The following is a 26957-nucleotide window of genomic DNA, read 5'->3' on the forward strand; positions in this document are numbered from 1 at the left end:
TCAGTGGCTGATATATAGTCTGTGCAATTGTTGTACCGGGGCACAGAGATGGGGTCGGGTTCTCACAACTAAAGGAGGGCCATGCACAGGGCCGTATTTGCCACTAGGCACCCGTGGTCCCGTGCCTAGGGCGGCACGTTGCGGGGGGCGGCGCTTTCTGACAGCAAAAAAAAAGAAAAAAAAATGTAAATTTTTTTTTTTTTTTACAACCCCGCCCCCCGTCCCTCCCTCCGTTACACTCGGCTGTGCTCGGGGGGGGGGGGGGGTTGAGAGGGAGGAGAGGCGCACTTCTGTTTATTTAAATATTTAAATACATGGCGGGCGCCAGGCATAGTGAGCTGATTAACCCCGGAAGTTCCATCGCCTGCACTTCCGGGGTCAGAGGCGCGCGGGCGCGACAATCAGCTCACTGCCCCGTGCTGCAGCGTCCAATGCTGCAGACGACACACGCCACGGAGGAGGACGCGCCAGAAGAGGAGCCAGCCAGAGCAGGGCGGCGGGCACCGGAGCAGGTAAGGCAGAGCCTAGAATGTATGGGCACCTTACAGGTTAGTTGATGATCGTTGCGATGCCTCTTTTTGTCCACTATAATCATGCAAGGGGAGGCTGGGGGGAGAGAGGCTGAGGCTGGGAAGAGAGAGAGGCTGGGGGGAGGCTGGGAAGAGAGAGAGGCTGGGGGGAGGCTGGGAAGAGAGAGGCTGAGGCTGGGGGGAGGCTGGGAAGAGAGAGGCTGAGGCTGGGGGGAGGCTGGGAAGAGGGAGGCTGAGGCTGGGGGGAGGCTGGGAAGAGAGAGGCTGAGGCTGGGGGGAGGCTGGGAAGAGGGAGGCTGAGGCTGGGGGGAGGCTGGGAAGAGAGAGGCTGAGGCTGGGAGGAGGCTGGGAAGAGAAAGCCTGAGCTGGGGGGAGGCTGAGAAGAGAGAGGCTGAGGCTGGGTGGAGGCTGGGAAGAGAGAGGCTGAGGCTGGGGGGAGGCTGGGAAGAGAGAGGCTGAGGCTGGGGGGAGGCTGGGAAGAGAGAGAGGCTGGGAAGAGAGAGGCTGAGGCTGGGGGGAGGCTGGGAAGAGAGAGAGAGGCTGCGGCTGGGAAGAGAGAGAGACTGAGACTGGGGGGAGGCTGGGAAGAGAGCGGCTGAGGCTGGGGGGAGGTTGGGAAGAGAGAGAGGCTGGGAAGAGAGAGGCTGAGGCTGGGGGGAGGCTGGGAAGAGAGAGAGGCTGGAAAGAGAAAGAGGCTGAGGCTGGGAGGAGGCTGGAAAGAGAGAGAGGCTGGGAAGAGAAAGAGGCTGAGGCTGGGGGGAGGCTGGGAAGAGAGAGAGAGGCTGAGGCTTAGACTGGGGGAGGCTGGGAAGAGAGAGAGGCTGAGGCTGGGGGGAGGCTGGGAAGAGAGGCTGAGGCTGGGGAAAGAGAGGCTGAGGCTGGGGGAGAGGGAGGCTGGGGGAAAGAGACGCTGAGGCTGGGGGGAGAGAGAGGCTGAGGCTGGGGGGAGAGAGAGGCTGAGGCTGGGAGGGGGAGGCTTGGAGGAGGGAGGCTGATGAGGAGGGAGGCTGATGCTGAGGGAGGCTGATGCTGGGGGAGGCTGGGAGAAGGGAGGCTGATGCTGGGGGAGGCTGGGAGGAGGGAGGCTGATGCTGGGGGAAGCTGGGAGGAGGGAGGCTGATGCTGTGGGAGGCTGGGAGGAGAGAGGCTGATGCTGGGGGAGGCTGGGAGGAGAGAGGCTGATGCTGGGGGAGGCGGGAGGCTGATGCTGGGGGAGGCTGGGAGGCGGGAGGCTGATGCTGGGGGAGGCTGGGAGGGGGAGGCTTGGAGGAGGGAGGCTGATGAGGAGGGAGGCTGATGCTGAGGGAGGCTGATGCTGGGGGAGGCTGGGAGAAGGGAGGCTGATGCTGGGGGAGGCTGGGAGGAGGGAGGCTGATGCTGGGGGAAGCTGGGAGGAGGGAGGCTGATGCTGTGGGAGGCTGGGAGGAGAGAGGCTGATGCTGGGGGAGGCTGGGAGGAGAGAGGCTGATGCTGGGGGAGGCGGGAGGCTGATGCTGGGGGAGGCTGGGAGGCGGGAGGCTGATGCTGGGGGAGGCTGGGAGGCTGATGCTGGGGGAAGCTGGGAGGAGGGAGGCTGATGCTGTGGGAGGCTGGGAGGAGAGAGGCTGATGCTGGGGGAGGTTGGGAGGAGAGAGGCTGATGCTGGGGGAGGCGGGAGGCTGATGCTGGGGGAGGCTGGGAGGCGGGAGGCTGATACTGGGGGAGGCTGGGAGGCTGGGGGAGGCTGGGAGGAGGGTGGTTGATGCTGGGGGAGGCTGGGAGGAGGGTGGCTGATGCTGGGAGGAGGGTGGCTGATGCTGGGGGAGGCTGGGAAGAGGGTGGCTGATGCTGGGGGAGGCTGGGAAGAGGGTGGCTGATGCTGGGGGAGGCTGGGAAGAGGGAGGCTGATGCTGGGGGAGGCTGGGAAGAGGGAGGCTGATGCTGAGGGAGGCTGGGAGGAGAGAGGCTGATGCTGGGGGAGGCTGGGAGGGGGAGGCTTGGAGGAGGGAGGCTGATGCTCAGGGAGGCTGGGAGGCTGATGCTGGGAGAGGCTTGGAGGAGGGGGGCTGGGAGGCTGGGAGGAGGAAGGCTGATGCTGGGGGAGGCTGGGAGGAGGGAGGCTGATGCTGGGGGAGGCTGGGAGGAGGGAGGATGATGCTGGGGGAAGCTGGGAGCAGGGAGGCTGATGCTGGGGGAGGCTGGGAGGAGAGAGGCTGATGCTGGAGGAGGCTCATGCTGGGGGAGGCTGGGAGGAGAGAGGCTGATGCTGGAGGAGGCTCATGCTGGGGGAGGCTGGGAGGAGAGAGGCTGATGCTGGGGTAAGCTGGGAGCAGGGAGGCTGATGCTGAGGGAGGCTGGGGGGAGAGAGGCTGATGCTGAGGGAGGCTGGGGGGAGAGAGGCTGATGCTGGGGGAGGCTGGGGGGAGAGAGGCTGATGCTGGGGGAGAGGCTGCTGCTGGAGGCGGGGGGAGAGAGGCTGCTGCTGCTGCAGCCTCTCTCCTCCCAGCCTCCCCAGCATCAGCCTCCCTGCTCCCAGCTTCCCCCAGCATCATCCTCCCTCCTCCCAGCCTCCCAGCCCCCCTCCTCCAAGTCTCCCCCAGCATCAGCCTCCCAGCCTCCCTGAGCATCAGCCTCCCTGCTCCAAGCCTCCCCCTCCCAGCCTCCCCCAGCATCAGCCTCTCTCCTCCCAGCCTCCCTCAGCATCAGCCTCCCTCTTCCCAGCCTCCCCCAGCATCAGCCTCCCTCTTCCCAGCCTCCCCCAGCATCAGCCACCCTCTTCCCAGCCTCCCCCAGCATCAGCCACCCTCTTCCCAGCCTCCCCCAGCATCAGCCACCCTCCTCCCAGCATCAGCCACCCTCCTCCCAGCCTCCCCCAGCATCAACCACCCTCCTCCCAGCCTCCCCCAGCCTCCCAGCCTCCCGCCTCCCAGCCTCCCCCAGCATCAGCCTCCCACCTCCCCCAGCATCAGCCTCTCTCCTCCCAACCTCCCCCAGCATCAGCCTCTCTCCTCCCAGCCTCCCACAGCATCAGCCTCCCTCCTCCCAGCTTCCCCCAGCATCAGCCTCCCAGCCTCCCCCAGCATCAGCCTCCCGCCTCCCAGCCTCCCCCAGCATCAGCCTCCCGCCTCCCCCAGCATCAGCCTCTCTCCTCCCAGCCTCCCCCAGCATCAGCCTCTCTCCTCCCAGCCTCCCACAGCATCAGCCTTCCTCCTCCCAGCTTCCCCCAGCATCAGCCTCCCTCCTCCCAGCCTCCCCCAGCAATGGGAGAGAGGGGCCAATGCTAGAGACAGAGGACAAGGGTTGAGGGATAGTGCAATGACAATATCGATGGGGGGGAGTGTAAGGACTCAGAATAAGAGGGGGGCAGCATTGGGAGCTCATTATGGAGAAGGGGCAGCATGTGTGGGCTCAGTATGGAGTGGAACAATGTAGGGGAGTCAATATCAAGAGTGGGGTAGTGTGTGTGTGTGTGTGTGTGTCTCAGCATAAGCGCTAGTGTGGTGGTCTGAGTATGATGAGTGGGGCAGCATGGAGGTGTCATTATGGAATAGAGGAAGGCAGCATTAGGAGCTCATGGAGAGGGGCAGCATGCACGGGACACTGTGAGGAGGGGGCAGCATGCATGGGACATTGTGAGGAGGGGGCAGCATGCATGGGACACTGTCAGGAGGGGGCAGCATCCATGGGACACTGTCAGGAGGGGGCAGCATGCATGGGACACTGAGGAGGGGGCAGCATGCATGGGACATTGTGAGGAGGGGGCAGCATGCATGGGACATTGTGAGGAGGGGGCAGCATGCATGGGACATTGTGAGGAGGAGGCAGCATGCATGGGACATTGTGAGGAGGGGGCAGCATGCATGGGACACTGTGAGGAGGGGGCAGCATGCATGGGACACTGTGAGGAGGGGGCAGCATGCATGGGACACTGTGAGGGGGGGCAGCATGCATGGGACACTGTGAGGAGGGGGCAGCATGCATGGGACACTGTGAGGAGGGGGCAGCATGCATGGGACACTGTGAGGAGGGGGCAGCATGCATGGGACACTGAGGAGGGGGCAGCATGCGTGGGACACTGTGAGGAGGGGGCAGCATGCATGGGACACTGTGAGGAGGGGGCAGCATGCATGGGACACTGTGAGGAGGGGGCAGCATGCATGGGACACTGTGAGGAGGGGGCAGCATGCATGGGACACTGTGAGGAGGGGGCAGCATGCATGGGACACTGTGAGGAGGGGGCAGCATGCATGGGACACTGTGAGGAGGGGGCAGCATGCATGGGACACTGTGAGGAGGGGGCAGCATGCATGGGACACTGTGAGGAGGGGGCAGCATGCATGGGACACTGAGGAGGGGGCAGCATGCGTGGGACACTGTGAGGAGGGGGCAGCATGCATGGGACACTGTGAGGAGGGGGCAGCATGCATGGGACACTGTGAGGAGGGGGCAGCATGCATGGGACACTGTGAGGAGGGGGCAGCATGCATGGGACACTGTGAGGAGGGGGCAGCATGCATGGCACACTGTGAGGAGGGGGCAGCATGCATGGGACATTGTGAGGAGGGAACAGCATGCATGGGAAACTGTGAGGAGGGGGAAGCATGCATGGGACATTGTGAGGAGGGGGCAGCATGCATGGGACACTGTGAGGAGGGGGCAGCATGCATGGGACACTGTGAGGAGGGGGCAGCATGCATGGGACACTGTGAGGAGGGGGCAGCATGCATGGGACATTGTGAGGAGGGGGCAGCATGCATGGGACATTGTGAGGAGGGGGCAGCATGCATGGGACATTGTGAGGAGGGGGCAGCATGCATGGCACACTGTGAGGAGGGGCAGCATGCATGGGACACTGTGAGGAGGGAGCAGCATGCATGGGACACTGTGAGGAGGGGGCAGCATGCATGGGACATTGTGAGGAGGGGGCAGCATGCATGGGACATTGTGAGGAGGGGGCAGCATGCATGGGACATTGTGAGGAGGGGGCAGCATGCATGGGACATTGTGAGGAGGGGGCAGCATGATGTGAGGACAGTACAGATCATATTTCATAATTGAGGAAGGTGTGGTGGGTATAATTTATAAGGGAGGGCAGTGTGGTGTTTTAGTTTATTAGTGTGACAGTCACAGTATATAAGTGGGGACGGTGTGGTGGGAATATTTCATACTCATGCTATGTTTTGATGTGCCTGTGGTGATCCCCATTGGGGGGGGTTAGTGCCCTTCATTTCTCATTGATACTTTTTCAAGTGTTTTACAGAGTAGATCTGCCTTAAACAGATGTCGTGTGCGAAAACTCAGTTTTACGTTGTCAATAAGGGGCGCAACCACTTAAAGTGCCTAGGGCAGCACGAAGGCAAAATACCGCCCTGGCCATGCACCATAATATGTATTATATATTTCCGGGTTCCGACTCACTCACCATAACACTGCTGAGTGCCGATGAGCCCCAGAACCAGTAAAAGGCCTTTTCTATTTTCCCGTGCAGCTCTGCTCAGTGCTCTGCAGGATACTCTGCCCCTCCCCCTGTTAAGAGCGAGGGGAGAAGGGACTCACAGCTCAGGATAGGATGGAGGCCGCAGCCAAAGAGGAGCAGCTGATTCCTAAAGTTGTGTGTGTGGAGCTTATTTCTGCAGGAGTGGAGGTCAGAGCTGAGGGGCAGCAGGAAGATGGAGGCTGCACAGCTTTACATCCACATCAGGAGTGGAGGTCAGAGCTGAGGGGCAGCAGCAAGATGGAGGCTGCACAGCTTTACATCCACATCAGGAGTGGAGGTCAGAGCTGAGGGGCAGCAGCAAGATGGAGGCTGAACAGCTTCACATCCACATCCCAGGAGAGGAAGAGCAGGAAAAACTCCACAGGTCATCAGCAACTTGTGAAGAAACAGAGATGTGAGTATATACTTATTGATCTGTCTGTTTGCTTTTACATACATACCTATGTTGCTTGTACTGTATTTAATTGCGCATGTGTCTGTCTATATATGTATATAAATGTACATATGATATGTGCATGTGTGCATACAGTATATGTATCTGCATAAATAGTATGTGTATGTATGTATAGTATACAGTTAGGTCCAGAAATATTTGGACAGTGACACAAGTTTTGTTATTTTAGCTGTTTACAAAAACATGTTCAGAAATATAATTATATATATAATATGGGCTGAAAGTGCACACTCCCAGCTGCAATATGAGAGTTTTCACATCCAAATCGGAGAAAGGGTTTAGGAATCATAGCTCTGTAATGCATAGCCTCCTCTTTTTCAAGGGACCAAAAGTAATTGGACAAGGGACTCTAAGGGCTGCAATTAACTCTGAAGGCATCTCCCTCGTTAACCTGTAATCAATGAAGTAGTTAAAAGGTCTGGGGTTGATTACAGGTGTGTGGTTTTGCATTTGGAAGCTGTTGCTGTGACCAGACAACATGCGGTCTAAGGAACTCTCAATTGAGGTGAAGCAGAACATCCTGAGGCTGAAAAAAAGAAAAAATCCATCAGAGAGATAGCAGGCATGCTTGGAGTAGCAAAATCAACAGTCGGGTACATTCTGAGAAAAAAGGAATTGACTGGTGAGCTTGGGAACTCAAAAAGGCCTGGGCGTGCACGGATGACAACAGTGGTGGATGATCGCCGCATACTTTCTTTGGTGAAGAAGAACCCGTTCACAACATCAACTGAAGTCCAGAACACTGTCAGTGAAGTAGGTGTATCTGTCTCTAAGTCAACAGTAAAGAGAAGACTCCATGAAAGTAAATACAAAGGGTTCACATCTAGATGCAAACCATTCATCAATTCCAAAAATAGACAGGCCAGAGTTAAATTTGCTGAAAAACACCTCATGAAGCCAGCTCAGTTCTGGAAAAGTATTCAATGGACAGATGAGACAAAGATCAACCTGTACCAGAATGATGGGAAGAAAAAAGTTTGGAGAAGAAAGGGAACGGCACATGATCCAAGGCTCACCACATCCTCTGTAAAACATGGTGGAGGCAACGTGATGGCATGGGCATGCATGGCTTTCAATGGCACTGGGTCACTTGTGTTTATTGATGACATAACAGCAGACAAGAGTAGCTGGATGAATTCTGAAGTGTACCGGGATATACTTTCAGCCCAGATTCAGCCAAATGCCGCAAAGTTGATCGGACGGCGCTTCATAGTACAGATGGACAATGACCCCAAGTATACAGCCAAAGCTACCCAGGAGTTCATGAGTGCAAAAAAGTGGAACATTCTGCAATGGCCAAGTCAATCACGAGATCTTAACCCAATTGAGCATGCATTTCACTTGCTCAAATCCAGACTTAAGACGGAAAGACCCACAAACAAGCAAGACCTGAAGGCTGCGGCTGTAAAGGCCTCGCAAAGCATTAAGGAGGAAACCCAGCGTTTGTTGATGTCCATGGGTTCCAGACTTAAGGCAGTGATTGCCTCCAAAGGATTCGCAACAAAATATTGAAAATAAAAATATTTTGTTTGGGTTTGGTTTATTTGTCCAATTACTTTTGACCTCCTAAAATGTGGAGTGTTTGTAAAGAAATGTGTACAATTTCTACAATTTCTATCAGATATTTTTGTTCAAACCTTCAAATTAAACGTTACAATCTGCACTTGAATTCTGTTGTAGAGGTTTCATTTCAAATCCAATGTGGTGGCATGCAGAGCCCAACTCGCGAAAATTGTGTCACTGTCCAAATATTTCTGGACCTAACTGTATGTGCTTGTGTGTATATATACTATATGTACCTCTGTGCATAAATAGTATGTGTGTATATGTGTGCATATGTGTGTGTCTGTATATGTGTGCGTGCATGACTGTGTATTTATCATCCTCAGAACCAGCAATTCCTCTTTGCGGCTGCTCTGGTCTATGTTTGCAGCTGTGATGTCATGACTAAAACATGTGACCGCTGGAGCCAATCACTGAGCTCAGCCGTCACGCCAAGGTAGATGGTGTCAGTTGCGGAGCCCTTTGATTATCTAAAGTGGTCATGTGTGACATTATTACTGCAGCCTGTAAACATAGACGGAGCAGCAGAGAGACATCACTGGACCAGGTGAGAATGAGTAACTCTAATCTTAATATTTTTTCCAAGTGCAAGATGATCAGCACAACAAAACTTAAAATGGTAAATTGGAAGATCCCAAGAGGCAGAGGGAGGTGTGTGAGGGGGGGCATGGTCAATTCTTGCACAGGGTCCTTTGTTCTCAGTGTCCGTGTCCGCCCCTGGAGGATTTGTTTATTATTATTTTTTTTAATCAGTGAGTATACGGTGGCCAGAGGGCTATGGGGGTGCATTAAACGGTATGGGGGCTGCATAATACAGTATGAAAAGACAAATTATACATACTTTGTATGTATTGAGCACGTCAGGGACATAACTGCCGCTGCGTCCGCGGAGGATGTTTCTCTTTAAAAACCCTTCCCCGCCACTTCCGTAAATTTCACGGATGTGATGCGAGGTCTCTAAGAGTACGTGGCATAGATGTGATCCACGCGGGTGTTCGGGGAGGCAAACTGCGTAAGACTCTCGCTCAGCGGGAGTCAAAGTGGATTGTCTCCCTCAACACTTTGGTCCCCCACGGTCTAAATGAGACCGTTAGCTATTCCCCATTTTTGTAAGTCCTTTGTTGCCATTAATTACTTTTTGTTGTTTGCAATTGGACCTCGCTCCGTTGGTCTCTCTCATTATTTTTCTTTTTCCCCCTTGCCCCCCTTTCCCCCCCCCCCCCCTTACTGGCCCACTCAGTGGCGTGGACCACGTTCCTTGTGTCCTGGTTCACGCCACTGTGATTTGGCGTTATCATCTTGCTATGAACACAATTGTCTGTCTTTTTTGTAACATTGTTTTTAATCCCGTTTACATTGTTTTTATTTTAAAAAAATGTTTTTCTTGTGTATGATTCTCATATAGGTATTAGATCGTTGTGGAATTTGCATTCCTTTTCATCCCATCTATATTCTTCTTTCATTGGTGGACAACTTGGATAGCGCAGAAGCCTGGATTGAAATACATCGGGACTTTGTACCTTCATTTTATGCATATCCATGTGCGTTATTTAAAAATGTCTTTGTGCCACCATACTTGTCATATATCTTACTTCCTTCCCTTTAATATCTGTTTTATGCATATCTATGTGCGTTATTTAACAATGTCTCTGTGCCACCATACTTGTCATACATCTTACTTCCTTCCCTTTACATTTGTTGTCCGTGCGCGTCTGCCGGTCTGCTGACTACCGGGGGGGCGTTGCTTGGCCTTGTCCACTTTGTGCGCATGTGCGGGAATTATGGAGACGTCCGTTTTCCCGCGCATGCGCGCTGTGCACGGTGGTCTCGGCCCGCTCCGCCCCCTGGCCTCCGCTCCTGGCGCATGCGCAGTTATGGGCACTATTAAGTTTTGATTAGAAACAAATGTGCTGACCCTTTATATAGCGGTCAGCACTATTAGACATCTCACTTCCCTCGAAAAAGCGCTCAGGCGAAACGGACGTTGGAACCGCCTATCCGCCGCCACGCTCTACTACCCCACCAGGTATACTTGCAATTTTATTCATTTGTGCCAGCAACGCATTATATTGCGCTGCACTCTCTTTGGCTGGCACATTTACTGCCTCTCCTTTCCTTCTTCCCTTTGCTCAGCCTACACTTCTTAGCTCAGGAGCTGTGCTCTGCTCTCCACCTTTCTTTCCTAGGTCCGGTCATAATTGAACTACATGCTCACGGTACCTCTCGGCTCCATGACTACTTTTTAGAATACTATTTACCATCAGTGTCCCCTCTCTCAGCTCCACGACTAGTTCCTGTAAACTCTGTATACTATTTGCACCTCTCTGCTCACGACTATTTTTTCACCTTCTATTTCTCTCTGGTGCTCAGGTACACCACTGCCAGTCCTTACCATCCAGAAGTACTTATTTTTGTTTACTATTTTTCCTTTGGCATTCCCTGTTATACACAGGTTTATGCATCTGGATTGTAATTTTCCTTACCCATTCTTAGTTATGGACTGCCACTGGTACACCTGACCCTACTCTTCTTCGCACTAATACTTTTTTTCTTCCTATTGTCCATTATCCTGGTATATCTCCTCAGCTATTGATTAGTTATTGTGCTGCGACTCATATTCAGCTGTGGAGGGGCTTTATGTCATTTCTTACCTGCTGGGGTTTAGGGGTTTTTCTTGGGCCCATATTTTTGACATACAATTTTTCATTACTATCCTCACTAATCCCTATGGGGCCCCCCCCCCCGTTTTCTTGAGTGGCGGCTTGGATTGTTTTAATGTCAATTGTGTTCTATACTAAGTCTTGTATCCACTTACAGCCTTGTGACTCCATCCCTTTTGTCTTACTTGAATATGCAAATCTTATGACTATTCTGATATTTATACAATTTTAATATCGGTGTTAATAAAATTTGATATTTTTTGCATTCAACCCTTGTGCCATTTTTCTTCTTGTCCTCTTTGTTTACAATACTTTGGGGGGGTTGCATTATAATATATGGAGGCCTATGGGGGTGCATTAAATGGTATGAAGGCTGTATAATATAATATGAAGGACTATGGGGCTGTATTATAAAACATGGAGGACAATGGGGTTTCATTATAATATATGGAGGCCTATGGAGTGCATTAAATGGTATGAGGACTGTGTAATACAATATGAAAGACACCTTATATATACTTTGGGGATGCATTATAATACATGGAGGTATATGGGGTGCATTAAATGGTATGTGGGCTGCATAATATAATATGAAGGACTATGGGGCTGTATTATAAAACATGGAGGACAATGGGGTTGCATTATAATATATGGAGGCCTATGAATGTGCATTATAATACATGGAGGCCTATGGAGTGCATTAAATGTATGTGGGCTGCATACCACAAAATGAAGGACTATGGGGTGCATTATAAAACATTCAGGACTATGGAGCTGCATTACAATATATGGAGGACTATGTGTGTGCATTAAATTGTATGTGGGCTGCAGAATACAATATGAAGGACTATAGGGGCTGCATTATAATATATGGAGGACTATGTGTGTGCATTAAATTGTATGTGGGCTGCAGAATACAATATGAAGGACTATAGGGGCTGCATTATAATATATGGAAAACAGCAGGGTGAATTATAATACATGGAGGACTGTGTGGTGCAGTATAACATTTGGAGGACTATGGGGTGCAGTGTGATACATGAAGGACTATGGGATGCATTATAATACGTGGGGGACTATGGCGGCTGCATTATAATATCTGGGGGACTATGGGGTGCAGTATAACATATGGAGGACTATGGGGTGCAGTATGATACATGAAGGACTATGGGATGCATTATAATACATGGGGGGACTATGGGGGCTGCATTATAATATCTGGGGGACTATGGGGTGCAGTATATATATGGAGGACTATGGGGTGCATTCAAATATATGAAGGATTATGTGGGACCCATTATACTATATGGAATGGTATGTGGGCGCTATTATAGTATTTGGAGTGCTATATACGAGGGAGGACAAAGATACAAGCATGGGATGAGAAGGTTTTGAGGCTCTTTCCCTCAGCACCCAACTTTCCCCTGCTCTGCTATACATCTTTACCTCAGCACCCAGCTTTCCCATGCTCTGATATGGGAACGCTCGGTACTGAGGGAAAATGTATAGCAGAGCATGGGGAGGGGGGGGGGTGCTGAGGACAAGATATCAGAACATAGGAAAGCTGGGTGCTGATAGAAAAGGGATTTCAGATCATGGGAAACCTGGGTGCTGAAGGAAGAGAGTCAACTGTCAGCCACACTATCCTGTACCCCGAATGTCAGCGTTATTATCCCATACCCCAAGTGTTGGTGTATGGTTGGGGGGGGGCCGAGGTCCAAACTTTGCATCAGGGGCCATCAAACTCTAGTTTAAACAACTTGGACTGCGGTCTGACTTGATGCAGAGCACAATATCTAATTCATGGAGAACGTCTAGTGAGATTTCTGGATTTTATCAAGTGCCGCTATCGAAATATGGGGAAAATTAAGCTCCTGCTATTATGTGTAAATGGGAAAGGGACATTAGGCCGTTACTGACACACAATGGACAAGGATCCTTGAAGAGCTCAGATCTGTATCCCTAGTGGACATTGTAGACTGTCAGATCTATAAATCATCTATAAGAGATATATGACCCTCTGTTCCTCCACAAGGTCGGCATACGTACAGAGGACAAAGGTGGGAAGTGCTGAGCGGAAGCTGCGGATCTTATACACAGGCTGCGGAGTATAAATACTTTTTTGGAGTAAAGTTATTACAATTGTAAAATCCTAATCTTCAGGTTTGGTCGGAGACACCAAGGTTTTATATAAGGGAATATAGAAGAACTGACACTGGACACACGCGGGAAAACTGCGGAAGGACGTTTACTGTTTCTTACACATAAATTGATAACATTTAGATGGATTGAGTAAAATAGAAACCGCCTAAATATGAGCAGCTTGTCTGATCTATAAGTCATTGTATAAAGAGCTATGGAGACAGCGCTATTCTTCTGTATAACATATGTGATGTTGCTGTAGCCCTAATATTTCTGTACATGACGTCTCTCTATAGATAAACCTACCCCAGCATTCCGGATTGGGAAAAGGTTGAAGGGGAAGGGAAGTGGAGGGCCATTTTATTGTCATTTCTCTTAAAAAAAAATAGAATGATCTAAATAGGAAAAAAAGAATACTTCTTCCCCCCATTTTTGTTGTGCGCTCAAAGCTAAATTTGGAATTTAAAAAAGAAGTATTTAGAATAATAGAAAATGTAATCAAGGACCTCGTGTGGAGAAATAAACAGCCGAGGAAAGGAAAGAAAGGGACGAGGAGTTCATATTGTGTTAAAAAGGCCAAGAGTATAGGGTTAAATTGTTAAGTCAGGCCTTACAGAGGAATAATGGTAATACTTTTGGAACAATTAACAAACAGTTAAAGCTTTTGTTAGTGAGAAATTGCAGTAATAAGAGTATTGTATCCAAGACATTTACTGCCATAATGCGGGGAACAGGTTGGGCGACCTCTGCTCCAGCAAAAAGGAAATGGAGGAAGAAGAAATGAAGAACATTAGTTTAGATACTCAGACTTTATTGGAAAAAATGTTTTGAGTGACAGGTTATTGGGAACATTTAGTAAGTATTTATAATCAAAGTCCCCTTAGAGCAGGGGTCTCAAACTCATAGAAAAAAAAAAATGAGAGGGGACGCATACTTTGCAGGTCAAAGTGACATTTTTAATGATTCCATGTTTTTTGTCTATACACCTTTGGATCACTTTTTTTTTAACATATTTTGCTTGTTTCTTATGACATGACAAACCAGCACTTTTTTGTTTAGTTAAGTATATATATATATATATATATATATATATATATATATATATATATATATATATATATATATATATATATAAAAACACATTTTAATGTCAAAAAAATTCGGGCTTTTTTTGTTTTTTTTTTTTACATTTTATCCCCTTCTTGTAATATTGCTTTACAATTAACAGCATCATACAGTAATCTTAGCTAACATCTTGTAGTAATGTCCCCCATCCTTGTAGTATTGTGCCCATCCTTGTGCCCTGTATTATTGTGTCCATCCTTGTGTCCTATAGTATTGTGCCCATCCTTGTAGTATTGTGCTCATCCTTATGCCCTGTAGTTTTGTACCCAACAGTATTGTGTCCATCCTTGTGCCCTGTAGTATTCTATCCATCCTTGTGCCCTGTAGTATTGTATCCAATCTTGTGCCCTATAGTATTGTGCCAATCCTTGTGCCCAGTAGTATTGTGCCCATCCTTGTAGTATTGTGCTCATCCTTATGCCCTGTAGTTTTGTACCCAATAGTATTGTGTCCATACTTGTGCCCTGTAGTATTCTATCCATCCTTGTGCCCTGTAGTATTGTATCCAATCTTGTGCCCTATAGTATTGTGCCAATCCTTGTGCCCAGTAGTATTGTGCCTATCCTTGTAGTATTGTGCCCATCCTTGTAGTATTGTGCTCATCCTTATGCCCTGTAGTTTTGTACCCAATAGTATTGTGTCCATACTTGTGCCCTGTAGTATTCTATCCATCCTTGTGCCCTGTAGTATTGTATCCAATCTTGTGCCCTATAGTATTGTGCCAATCCTTGTGCCCAGTAGTATTGTGCCCATCCTTGAAGTATTGTGTCCATCCTTGTGCCCAGTAGTATTGTGCTCATCCTTGTGCCCATCCTTGTAGTATCGTGTCCATCTTTGTGCCCTGTAGTATTGTGCCCATCCTTATGCCCTGTATTGTGCCCATCCTTGTAGTATTGTGCCTATCCTTTAGTAATATGAAGAAAGGAAGAAATTCCAGCAACTCCAGGAGAAAGTAGAATTTTCTTAAAAAACAGTTTCTTTATTGGTAATAAAAATATTAATATTCCATCCAAGCAAGACAAAAAAATAGAGAGGCAAGACAGAGGAGCTGTTTCCTACGCGTTTCAACCTGAATAGGTCTTAATCATGGAATTTTTTTGTCTTGCTTGGATGGAATATTAATATTTTTATTACCAATAAAGAAACTGTTTTTTAAGAAAATTCTACTTTCTCCTGGAGTTGCTGGAATTTCTTCCTTTCTTCATGTGTTCCCACCCAGGTCAGGGTGTTTCCGTGCACCGGAGGTAAGATTTGGGAGTGAAGAGGGGAGAGCTGAAGTTTCTTCGTTTTTGATATATCCTTTAGTAATACACCAAAAAAAAATTCTCCTCACCTTTCCTCAGTTCCTTCTTATTAGGCTGTGTGCCAATGATCACTGTTGGCAGCGTTTTGGATGCAGCATATTTCAGCTGCGTCCAAAACGCTGCAATATACAGCCAACCATTCTTAAAGGGCCAGCATGCCGTAACCTGGAATAACATCTCAGCCAAGGGCTGAGAGGCACCAGATAGTTAAGGCATCCTCCCTCTATGGTAGATATCTGAGCAATATGGTATAATCTTTGAAACAAGAAGAGGGAGGAGGAATGTTGGATATTTTTGGGGGGAGGGTTACAATACTCTTGTCCATATAGTGAATATATAAATATATAACAATGTGAAATGTTCAATGTACATGGAATATTACTTTGATTTTTAGAAAACAGATGTTTATTAGTAACTGTATATATTATAATACTAATGTAACTTCTAGCGTGCTTTCCCTTTCTGGTTTACTTGCTTTTTTTTTTTTTTTTTACACTATCTCTTGTGTTTTCTTGTTCAGTTTGTCAAATATATGGTTTCTTCTCATGTGAATTTTCTTAGTGGTCATCAAAATAAAATTTAAGTAACACATTTGTCATCTTCTAGGTATGATAATGGCTTCTACCCTTGTGAGTTTTGTGATGTTTAAAAAGATCATTTGTGTGTAAAATATTTACCTCATTCTAAACATGTTCTCCCCTGTGTGAATTCTTTGGTGTTTAGAAAGATTAGATTTTTTATTAAAACATTTCCCACATTCTGAACATGAATATGGCTTCTCCCCCGTGTGAATTATCTCGTGTTTAACAAGACATGATTTAGATGCAAAACATTTCCCACATTCTAAACATGAGAATGGCTTCTCCCCTGTGTGAGTTCTCTGGTGTATAACAAGATATGATTTCTGTACAAACCATTTCCCACATTCTGAACATGAAAAAGGCTTCTCCCCTGTGTGAGTTCTCTGGTGCTTAACAACATTAGTTTTTGTTCTAAAACATTTCCCACATTCTGAACATGAATATGGCTTCTCCCCCGTGTGAGTTCTCTGGTGTGTAACAAGATCAAGTTTTATGTTAAAACATTTCCCACATTCTGAACATGAATAAGGCTTCTCCCCCGTGTGTGTTCTTTGATGTGTAACAAAATTTGATTTCTGTGCAAAACATTTCCCACATTCTGAACATGAGAATGGCTTCTCTCCCGTGTGAGTTCTTTGATGTATAACAAAAAGTGATTTGTGTGCAAAACATTTCCCACATTCTGAACATGAATATGGCTTTTCCCCAGTGTGAGTTCTCTGGTGTGTAACAAGAACTGATTTATTGTTAAAACATTTCCCACATTCTGAACATGAATATGGCTTCTCCCCCGTGTGAGTTCTCTGGTGTCTAGCAAGATCAGGTTTTTTGTTAAAACATTTCCCACATTCTGAACATGAAAATGGCTTCTCCCCAATGTGACATCTTTGATGCACAACAAGATCTGATTTTTGAATAAAACATTTCCCACATTCTGAACATGAGAATGGCTTCTCCCCCATGTGAATTCTCTGGTGTTTAACAAGATATGTTTTAAATGCAAAACATTTCTCACATTCTGAACATGAATATGGCTTCTCCCCAGTGTGAGTTCTCTGGTGTGTAAGAAGATATGATTTATCGTTAAAATATTTCCCACATTCTGAACATGAGAATGGCTTCTCCCCTGTGTGAATTCTCTGGTGTGAAACAAGATTTGTTTTAAATGCAAAAAATTTCCCACATTCTGAACATGAGAATGGCTTCTCCCCTGTGTGAATTCTCTGGTGTATAACAAGATATGTTTTAAATGCAAAACATTTCCCACATTCTGAACATGAGAATGGCTTCTCACCTGTGTGAATTCTCTGGTGTATAACAAGATTTGATTTTTGGGTAAAATGTTTCCCACATTCTGAACATGAATATGGCTTCTCTCCAGTGTGAATTTTCATATGTGTAACAAAATTTGATTTATGTGCAAAACATTTACTACATTCTGAACATGAATATGGCTTCTCCCCCGTGTGAATTCTCTGGTGTATAACAAGTTCTGATTTTTTGTTAAAACATTTCCCACATTCTGAACATGAATATGCCTTCTCCCCTATGTGATTTCTCTGGTAACTAACAGAGGCTGAAGAAAATTGTTTCTCCCCTGTGTGCATTTTTTTATGGATTTTTCGATATTCTGAAGTTGAAAAAGGCTTCTTTGATATATGAGCACTTTGATTTTTAATGCCTCTTTTGTTTCTCTTAATAGTATGTGATGAATCAAAAGGTAAGACTTGTTTAAAAGAATCAGATGATAGATCTTTGCTGTGAAGGGATGATGGTATATCTTGAATAGTGGAATTTGCTTCAGTAATATCTTGTGGCATATTAGGGTTATCTGATTTAAAAACTGAAGATGTCAGTTGTGCCTCTGCTCTCCTGGTATAGTCATCTGCCAAGAATAAAAATAATTTTTAATATTATATACAAATTTAAGGATATAATTTATAAAATAGCTTGTAAAACCGTAACCAGCATCCCCTTACTGTCCTGCTCCCTTTCCTAGGTAGAGACACGGGCACACTTATTATCCCAGCCGCTTATAATGGTTTCCATGTCCCCGTCGCCATCTCCCAGGGCCTGCGCACACCAAGCAGGTCTCCTGTGAGTTCGCACAAATGTATTCTTAAAGGGCCAGCGTGCCCTAACCTGGAACAGCATCTCAGCCTAGGGATGAGAGGCACCAGATAGTTAGGCATCCTCCCTCTATGTCAAACCTACATTAGACCTGCATCTTAGTACAAGTATATCAAAGAAGCAAGATAAATCCAAAAATTAATTACATCTTTATTAACATGATACAAAAAAACATCATAAATTTATCACATAATCAGAGATGGGTATCAAAACACACACCGTTAAAAATTAACCCCTTAAACACAGAAAAAATCCTGGACCAGTGTGGTTATTAGCTATTGCATAAGGGTGGTCAGAAGAGAGAATAACACAATCAATGAAGTGTGCCTCTGACTATATCAGGGTGCTGCAGGGAACTACATCTTCTCTTTTCTGGTGCAGGGCCCACCTCCCATGGTTCCAGGTACCTGAAAACCAGTGTCACATCCACTAGCACCACAAATCGCAATCACATCTCACATCACGACCTGTCAGACACACCAGTGGGTTGGTCTAGCTGGAAAAGGGCCACTCACGTAGGGGGTCAGGCAGACTGGTGGTGGTAGGGGACAGAGTGTGTGCTACAGGGGAGAAAGAAGAGAGGGAGTTCAGTGAGAGCCCTCAAAGAGTGAGGAGCTGGGGAGTAGTAGCTCCCGGGGAACAAGACCAAGGTTGAGCCGCAGACAGTGGTCCGGGACAAAAGGAGTTGGGGACCGGTAGCAGTGACATTGGAAAAAGGGTGCGACGGACATAGTCGTGAAGGACTGTCGGCATCAGAGAGTACAATAAACGGAACGGTACCGAGCACGACGGGGTACAGGACCCTAAGTCAGGAACCGATTCAACGACATGATAATTAACCTGGAGGGAGAGTGTCTTTATGAACTTCTCTAAGAGCTCAGAGATTGAAGGCATAAGCACAACCAGAGGGATAGGGCTTTCCAGACAAAGCAATTTACTAAAATCCTACGTGCCAGCCATCAAGAGCACAGCTCCAGTACAAGTTCTTATATAATAGACATTTGTAGAATTCAGAGAAAATATCTTTAAGGATCTTGAAGGTAAAAATATCAGATCTTTATGTGTTAATTACTTTCCTTTTTTTTTCTAATTACATTTTGGTAATAATGTGGGTGGGCTGCCCGGCCTCCATGTACCCACTGTGGGGTAATCCTAACCTCCCCCATATGTTACAGTTACCCTGTGTCCAACTTTGGATATAAAAGCCCCTATCAGCACATTCATCAAAAGGGACAGAAGGAAGATCCATCAATAAGATGCAGAGATTCTAGGGAGATGGATTCATTGCTCTCAGTGGGAGAAACAATAAGAATCTTGTAGTTATGATACTTCTTAATGGCAAACAAAAATATAATAAATGATGTTACAAAGCAAGCTTACCAGACTACTGAGGTCTCTTCATCAACTACAAGATTATTATTTTGTTTCTCCCACTCAGAGCAATCAATCTTTATTCACCTGGTGAACACGGCACCAAACTAAGAATCTAGGACGTCACCAGCATTAGTACCCTCCGCTTTCTCTTAGGCGTCCACCATACAGATTAGATTTTTCTTTGCAGATTAGAGATCTGAGCAGTTAAGAGGATGGATCCTACCTGTAAGATCTGGCTGATACAGATCTCAATCCAACAGAAGGGCGTCCAATGCCCAAAATAATGGGGATAGTTTTGGGTGGAGGAGCATGTGGTGGTCTAGCACCAGAATGGTGACCATTTGATATGGCCGGACTACAACCCTGACAAAGCAGCCACAGTCGGAGACTGAGAAGAATCTGTGACTTTTCTGCATTTAGTGGTCACTACTCACCTGGGCGATTATCTGTAGGAATCTTTTTACTCCGCTCATCACCCCTCACATATGTCTCTGTAGTATTAATATGGGGCAGATCTTCCCCCTGAAAAAAATATTGTAAAAGTCACAGACAGATGGAGAAGTCCCATCTATGATCAGCTCTAATCCTGCCATCTCCACCGCTCTCATTACACAAGTATGACACATATAATCCTGGAGGATAAAAAGACTGAGCACAAGACCTTCACAGCCGTCTACACATCATAGGGAGATTTCATGGCACCTTCTCTCCATCTACCTGATGATCCTGAGGAACATCGGGATCTTTTTGTTTGCAGTCCTGTGGGAGAAGAGGACGGGGACATATCTCTGGTGTTGTCCTCTTACTGGATAGACCTGGAGGAGACACATACAGGGACTGAATTCATTCCTTACATACAGATAATTATAGGCCGTGTGTATTTAGTCCTGTCTATTACCTGGTGATGTGAGGGGCTGGGGAACCTCCATCATGACGTCCTTGTACAGATCTTTGTGTCCTTCTAAATACTCCCACTCCTCCATGGAGAAATAGACGGTGACGTCCTGACACCTTATAGGAACCTGACACATACAATGATACTGTCACCCCCGATCCCTTCATAGCGTTACTGTATAATGTTCCAGCATTCCCAGCAGTGTCACCTCTCCAGTCAGCAGCTCAATCATCTTGTAGGTGAGTTCTAGGATCTTCTGGTCATTGATGTCCTCATGTATCGGGGGGTGAGGTGGAGGCCCCGTGATTGGGCTCAGGGGTCTTCCCCATCCCACAGACATAGGGGCCTGACAGCGCTCACTAGAGGTCTTCTTCACTACTGTGTAATCCTGGTTATGGAGAGACACAGTAATAAATCTCACTCCAGACATTTCCAGAGTCCTCACCTCTCCAGTTCTGTCCATCTGTTATTCCCATAGATAAGAATGATGTAATGTGACGTCATCAGAATCTCTCACCTCTCCAGTAAGCCGGAAGAGGATCTCTAGGGTGAGGTGTAATATCCTCTTCGCCATCTTGTCCCTGTCCATATCCATCCTTGATAGGTCAATCAGGAGAATTCTCTTATATAGAAGATCTCCACTGAGAGGATCCGATATTGTAGGGACCTGAATGGGGAGAAGATGACGATGTGACATCATAAAGAATCCTGTATAGTAATATAATTACTGGAGACTTTATATCCGATCACTGGCTGCAGAAATAACGCTAACATGTATGGCATAAAGAAGAAGACAATTCCTGGTTTTGGGGCTGCACTAACCGAAATGAAGAACCTCGATCCAATAATATTAACCCCTTCACCCCTGGCCACTAAAACACCCTAATGACCGGGCCATATTTTGCAATTCTGACCAGTGTCACTTTGACAGGTTATAACGCTGGAATGCTTCAACAGATCCTGGCGATTCTGAGATTGTTTTCTCGTGACATATTGTACTTCATGTCAGTGGTAAATTTAGGCCGATATTTTTTGCGTTTGTGAAAATTTAGGAAATTTTGCGAAAATTTTGCAATTTTCAAACTTTGAAAATGTATGCCCATAAATCTGAGATGTGTCACACAATAGTTGTAGCGCCTGGTCCCGCCAGATCCCGAGGGGGGCGCTCTCCCTCACATCAGCCCAGCCCCAGCATGGCCCCCACGTGCACTCCCGGTCCCAGCCCCCAGCAGCGACGTGCTTCCTCTTACCAGTCCCATGGCTCTGCAGGCTCTGCTCACTCCCGGGTCAGGCGTCCTGTTCCTGGAGCTGCTGCAGTCTCTTCCTGTCTCCCGTCCACACACAATTCTGCAGTGAGCAACTCTAGGCTGCGCGCGAGGCCACGCCCCCTTCCTTAAAGCAGTAGTGCCTCATTATCTGGAAGTGACTTCAGAGGCCACCTGTTACCTAAAGACTATTTAGGTTCACCTCCCCTGGCAGCAGGCGCCCGAGCAACGCTCCTACTAGAGCTCTGCTAGTGTTCAGGCCCCTTTGTACTACTGTAATCTGTGTGTCACCTGCCCGTTAATAATACTCTATCTCACCGTAGTGCCCTCTGTACATACCCGCAGTGGACGTCACCGGCCATACTCGCAGTGAACGTCTCCGAGGCACCTGCTGTGATCATCTCCGGTGCCACACCCGTGTCCTGCCTGCTGCGGACGTCATACCCGAGCTACGCCTGGCCGTACAGAGACTCCTACCACCAGTTCCTGGCTGCCGTGCTTCTAGGCCTTCTGGGGAGGCACCGCACAGTCCCTGTATAGGGGTTCGCTGCTGGTCACCTTCTCAGGGGAGTCCGGGGCACGGTCTAGTGAGTCCACCTCCGGCCGCTCGCCGCTCCTCGGTGAGCGTAACAATAGTTACTAAATAACTTTTCCCACTTGTCTACTTTACATCAGCGCAATTTTCGAAACAAAATTTTTTTTCGTTAGGAAGTTAGAAGGGGTCAAAGTTCATAAGCAATTTCTCATTTTTCCAACAAAATTTACAAAATAATTTTTTTTAGGGACCACATCACGTTTGAAGTGACTTTGAGAGGCCTAGGTGACAGAAAATACCCAAAAGTGACCCCATTCTAAAAACTGCACCCCTCACACTACTCAAAACCACATCCAAGAAGTTTATTAACCCTTTAGGTGCTTCACAGGAATCAAAGCAATGTGGAAGGAAAAAATGAAAATTTTACTTAACACAAAAATGTTACTTTAGCCATAAAATTTTCATTTTCACGAGGAAGAAAAGAGATAGTGCACCCTACAATTTATTGTGCATTTTCTCCTGAGTACGCTGATACCCCATATGTGGTAAAAATCAATTATTTGGGCGCACGGCAGAGGTCGAAAAGGGAAGGAGCGCCATTTGAATTTTTGAACACAAAATTAGCTGGACTCATTAGCGGACGCCATGTCGGGTTTGAAGACCCCCTGAGGTACCTAAACAATGGAGCTCCCCCACAAGTGACCTCATTTTGGAAACTAGATACCTCAAATAATTTTTCTAGATGTTTGGTGAGCACTTTGAACCCCTGGGGGCGTCACAGACGTTTATAACGTTGAGCCGTGTAAAGAAAAAAAATTTTTTTTTACCACAAAACTGTTGCTTCAACTAGGTAGCTTTTTTTCACAAGGGTATCAGGAAAAAATGCACCATGAAATTTATAGTGCATTTTTTCCTGAGTACGACGATACCTCATATGTGGTGCAAAGGAATTGTTTGGGCGCATGGCGGGGCTCAGAAGAGAAGGAGCACCATTTGACAGTAAAATTGGTTGGAATCATTAGCTGGTGTAATGTTGCATTTGGAGACCCCCTGAGGTGCCTAAACAATGGAGCTCCCCCACAAGTGACCCCATTTTGGAAACTAGACCCCTCAAGGAGTTTATCTAGATGTTTAGCGAGCCCCGAGGGGCTCCACAGAAGTTCATAATGTTGAGCTATGAATACACTTTTTTTTCACCACAAAAAACCATGTAGCTTTTTTTTTTCACAAGGGTATCAGGAAAAAATGCACCATAAAACATATTGTGCAATTTCTCCTGAGTATGCAGATACCTCACATGTGGTGGAAAGTAATTGTTTGGGCGCATGGCGGGGCTCAGAAGAGAAGGAGCACCATTTGACAGCAAAATTGGTTGGAATCATTAGCGGACGCCATGTCACGTTTGGAGACCCCCTATGGTGCCTAAACAGTGGAGCTCCCCTACAAATAACCCCATTGTGGAACTAGACCCCTCAAGGAATTTATCTAGATGTAGATATATATATATATATATAGATCTAGATACCTTCTACCCCTAGGGGCTCCACAGAAGTTGATAACATTGAACCGTGAAAATTTATATTTTTTTACCACAAAATGTTTGCATCAATCAGGTAACTTTTTTTTTACAACGGTACCAGGAAAAACTGCACCATAAAACGTATTGTGCAGGTTTTCCTGAGTACGCACATACCTCATATGTGGTGTAAATAAATTGTTTGGGCGCATAGCGGGGCTCAGAAGAGAAGGACCGCCATTTGACTTTTCAAAACGCACAGACGCCGAGCAATGATCGACCGCTGCAGGACGCACGGTCGGATGAGATACAAAAAGCGTCGGAGATACGGAAAAAAAAAGTCACGCCAAAAATTGAGCAGGGATGCCGAGCAGTTATGTGCATCCCTGATCAGCGCTCGGCGGGATGCACGGACGGATGGGATACAAAAAGTGTTGGGGATAAGAGAAAAAAAATAGTCCCGCCGAAAACTGACCACGGATGCAGATACGTTACCTGAATCCCTGATCAGCGCTCGGCGGGATGCATGGACGGATGAGGTGTAAAAATAGACAGGGGATACAGAAAGAAAAAAAAAAAAAGTTATACTCACAGTACCCAGAGGATTAGCAGGAGGATCACTGACCAGAAGAACTGCAGGAGGAACAGAAGGCAAGCGAGATGGACAGCTTTACAGGAGCAGCAGGCAGGATGTTGGACAGCTCAGCAGAAGAACCAGGAAGGACCCAGCGATGGAGGCAGATGTGATCGGGTCAGTGAAGACCTCGGACGACCCAATGAAGACAGGTACGAGGACGTCGGGGGGGAGAGGGGGAGGCGGGGGGAGAAGGGGAGGCGGAGAGCAGAGGGGGAGGCGGAGAGCAGAGGGGGGGGCGGAGAGCAGAGGGGGAGGCGGAGAGCAGAGGGGGAGGCGGAGAGCAGAGGGGGGGGCGGAGAGCAGAGGGGGGGGCGGAGAGCAGAGGGGGAGGCGGAGAGCAGAGGGGGAGGCGGAGAGCAGAGGGGGAGGCGGAGAGCAGAGGGGGAGGCGGAGAGCAGAGGGGGAGGCGGAGACCGGAGAAGGAGCTGCAGAACCAGAATAGAGATCACGGAAGAGGCAGGCAGATCGGGATGTCGGGGGGCAGATCAGGGCGTGAGGGGCACGGGCAGGGGCCATCGCGGGAGCGCGCAGGGGAGCGCAATACTCATGTGGAGCAGGAGCGGTGACATCATCAGCGGCGGCAGCGTGGTACCACAAGTACCAGCCAGTGCACGCTGCAGATATGCTAGGGGAGGGTCCCCAGACCAGCATAGGCCTGGGGAGGGCGGACACCTGCAGATCAGACCGCCCCACTGCACACTGATTGGAGCGATTGCGCGTCATAGCACGATCGCTCCAATCAGTGCTGCAGGTGCTGGGGGGGCGACATGTTTGAGGTCCACTTATGATCTGCTGCAGCTGCTGCGGCATCTCATAGCCGGATATCACAGTATCGCACTAATTCAGGCATTATTTTTGCCGAAATTAGTGTGAACGATGTGGTTGGCGGTTCAGATTTGAACAGCCAATCACATCGATCGTCGATGGGGGGTGGCGATGCCACCCCCCCTGGGTTCAAGCAAAGGTCCCCTGCTGTAATAAACAGCAGGGGACATCATTTGAAAGCCGTTGCTATGACCACGGCAATCAAATGAACTTTAGGCAGTAAAGTTACGACCCTGGTCGTTAAGTCACGTTAAAATAGGACGTAACTTTACTGCCCGCGGTCGTGAAGGGATTAAGAAGAGGCTTTTGCTTGACATGTATGGCAGGTAACTTTTATAATATTCATCTGTTTGCTTGTTTTTGGGTTTTTTTTTTAATGTTTGCAGGTTTTTAGATTTCCAGATTTTTTTGGCTGATTTTTAAACTGCAATTTTTTTTAAATATTTGCAAAATTACTGCATAATAATGACACTGAAGAAGACGTGGGTGTGCGGGAGGACGAGAAAACCAACCAGTGCCAGGAAGCTGCTGCCAAGGCAGATAATATAATAGGATGCAGTGAACGAGGCACAGATGCTCCGGACAAGAACAGTTTTGCCTCTATACAAGTCACTAGTGCGGCCACACTTACAATATTCTCCACAATTTCGGGCTCCAGTGAATGACGAGGACATAACTGAACTAGAGCGGGTGCAGAGAAGAGCGACCATTACAGGAATGGAAGGTCTGCAATAGGAGGACAGGTTAGCAAGCTTGGGGTTATTCATTTTGGAAGCACAAAGACTATGGGGCAATTTTATTACAATGTACAAGTATACCAGGGGCATGACTGAGATATTTCTAATGAGCTTTTTACAACTGAGGCCTGCAATGATGACAAGGAGGTTCAATCATAATCACAGATGGTGATTCTCTACTGTAAGAGCAGTGAGAATATGGAACTCTCTGACACATGATGTGATAAATGTTGATGAGTCACCTGTATCATTTATTCTCAGTATAACTACTTCGGTTTTGTGAAGGCTTCAGAGTTTTGTATGAGAATATTAGGGATCAAACAGCATCTTGAAAACTAAAGAACCCACCAGACAGGGATAAAGTTGTGGAGAAGAGTAAAGCAGGGTTTGGTTATAAAAAAAAAAAATAGCCAAAGCTCTGAACATCTCACTAAACACTATTCAATCTATCATCCAAAAATTGCAGGAGTATAGTGTGGAGACATGAGGGTCAGTGGGTATGGTCGTCCGCTGGCCTAGTCTTCAGAAAGACCGCTCAGACCAGGGCTCATCCCACTGAATGCCCGCACTCCTTCCTTGTGGGTAGAACATTACTCAGACAACACAGGGTGAGGGAACCACAGCTTGGTAAGACATTATTGGTTCACCAACAGACAAACACATATCGTACATTTCCAGCAAGGTCACAAGATGGTACAATCGACAGTCTCACCCATCAATTGGCTCTCAAGAGTTTAGAATATTTGTGACTTTGGGGCTTCGGGGCCAACTATTCCAATCAGCGGCACCTCGCTTTTAATGAGCAACCACTGAGAGGAGATAGCGGCAAGCTTAAAAAGATGACTGAGCACAGCAAGATATGTAGCCAGACGACTGAACTGTCCTCACCTGGGTTCTCCAGGCACAATTGTGGGCTCAGCATTGAGCAGTGAAGCAGATCTGTGATCTTCCAGCTAAAAATGTGGATTTTAGGCTGAAGTCCTGCAAAATGAATGTGGAAACAGGAGCAAATCTCTTTTTATATCACTCGGGTCTCATTTCAGAGTATTGTATCTTACAGGATTGGTGGGAGATGGCTGTTCTCTCATTGGTTCAGTTCAATTCGACTGCATAATATTCCTCTAATTGACATAGTCAAAAAGGCTGAGGCAATCCATATTTAACAGGCAATAGGGCTCCGGTCAGTCTGACATGAAACCATGGCTAAC

The 26957-nt window shown here is 47.5% G+C and overlaps 1 protein-coding gene across 1 annotated transcript in view; it reads right to left on the minus strand.

The window, feature by feature from the left end:
- The window catches only part of LOC142312442 (uncharacterized), a 208219-nt gene that overhangs the window by 75980 nt on the left and 105282 nt on the right, over positions 1-26957 (minus strand). Inside the window, 1 exon segment of the mRNA XM_075351384.1 lies at positions 16179-16811. Within this exon segment, the coding sequence (XP_075207499.1) occupies positions 16179-16811 (633 nt within the window).

The sequence above is a fragment of the Anomaloglossus baeobatrachus genome, chromosome 5 (assembly GCF_048569485.1).
Source record: "Anomaloglossus baeobatrachus isolate aAnoBae1 chromosome 5, aAnoBae1.hap1, whole genome shotgun sequence".
Classification (NCBI taxonomy): domain Eukaryota; kingdom Metazoa; phylum Chordata; class Amphibia; order Anura; family Aromobatidae; genus Anomaloglossus; species Anomaloglossus baeobatrachus.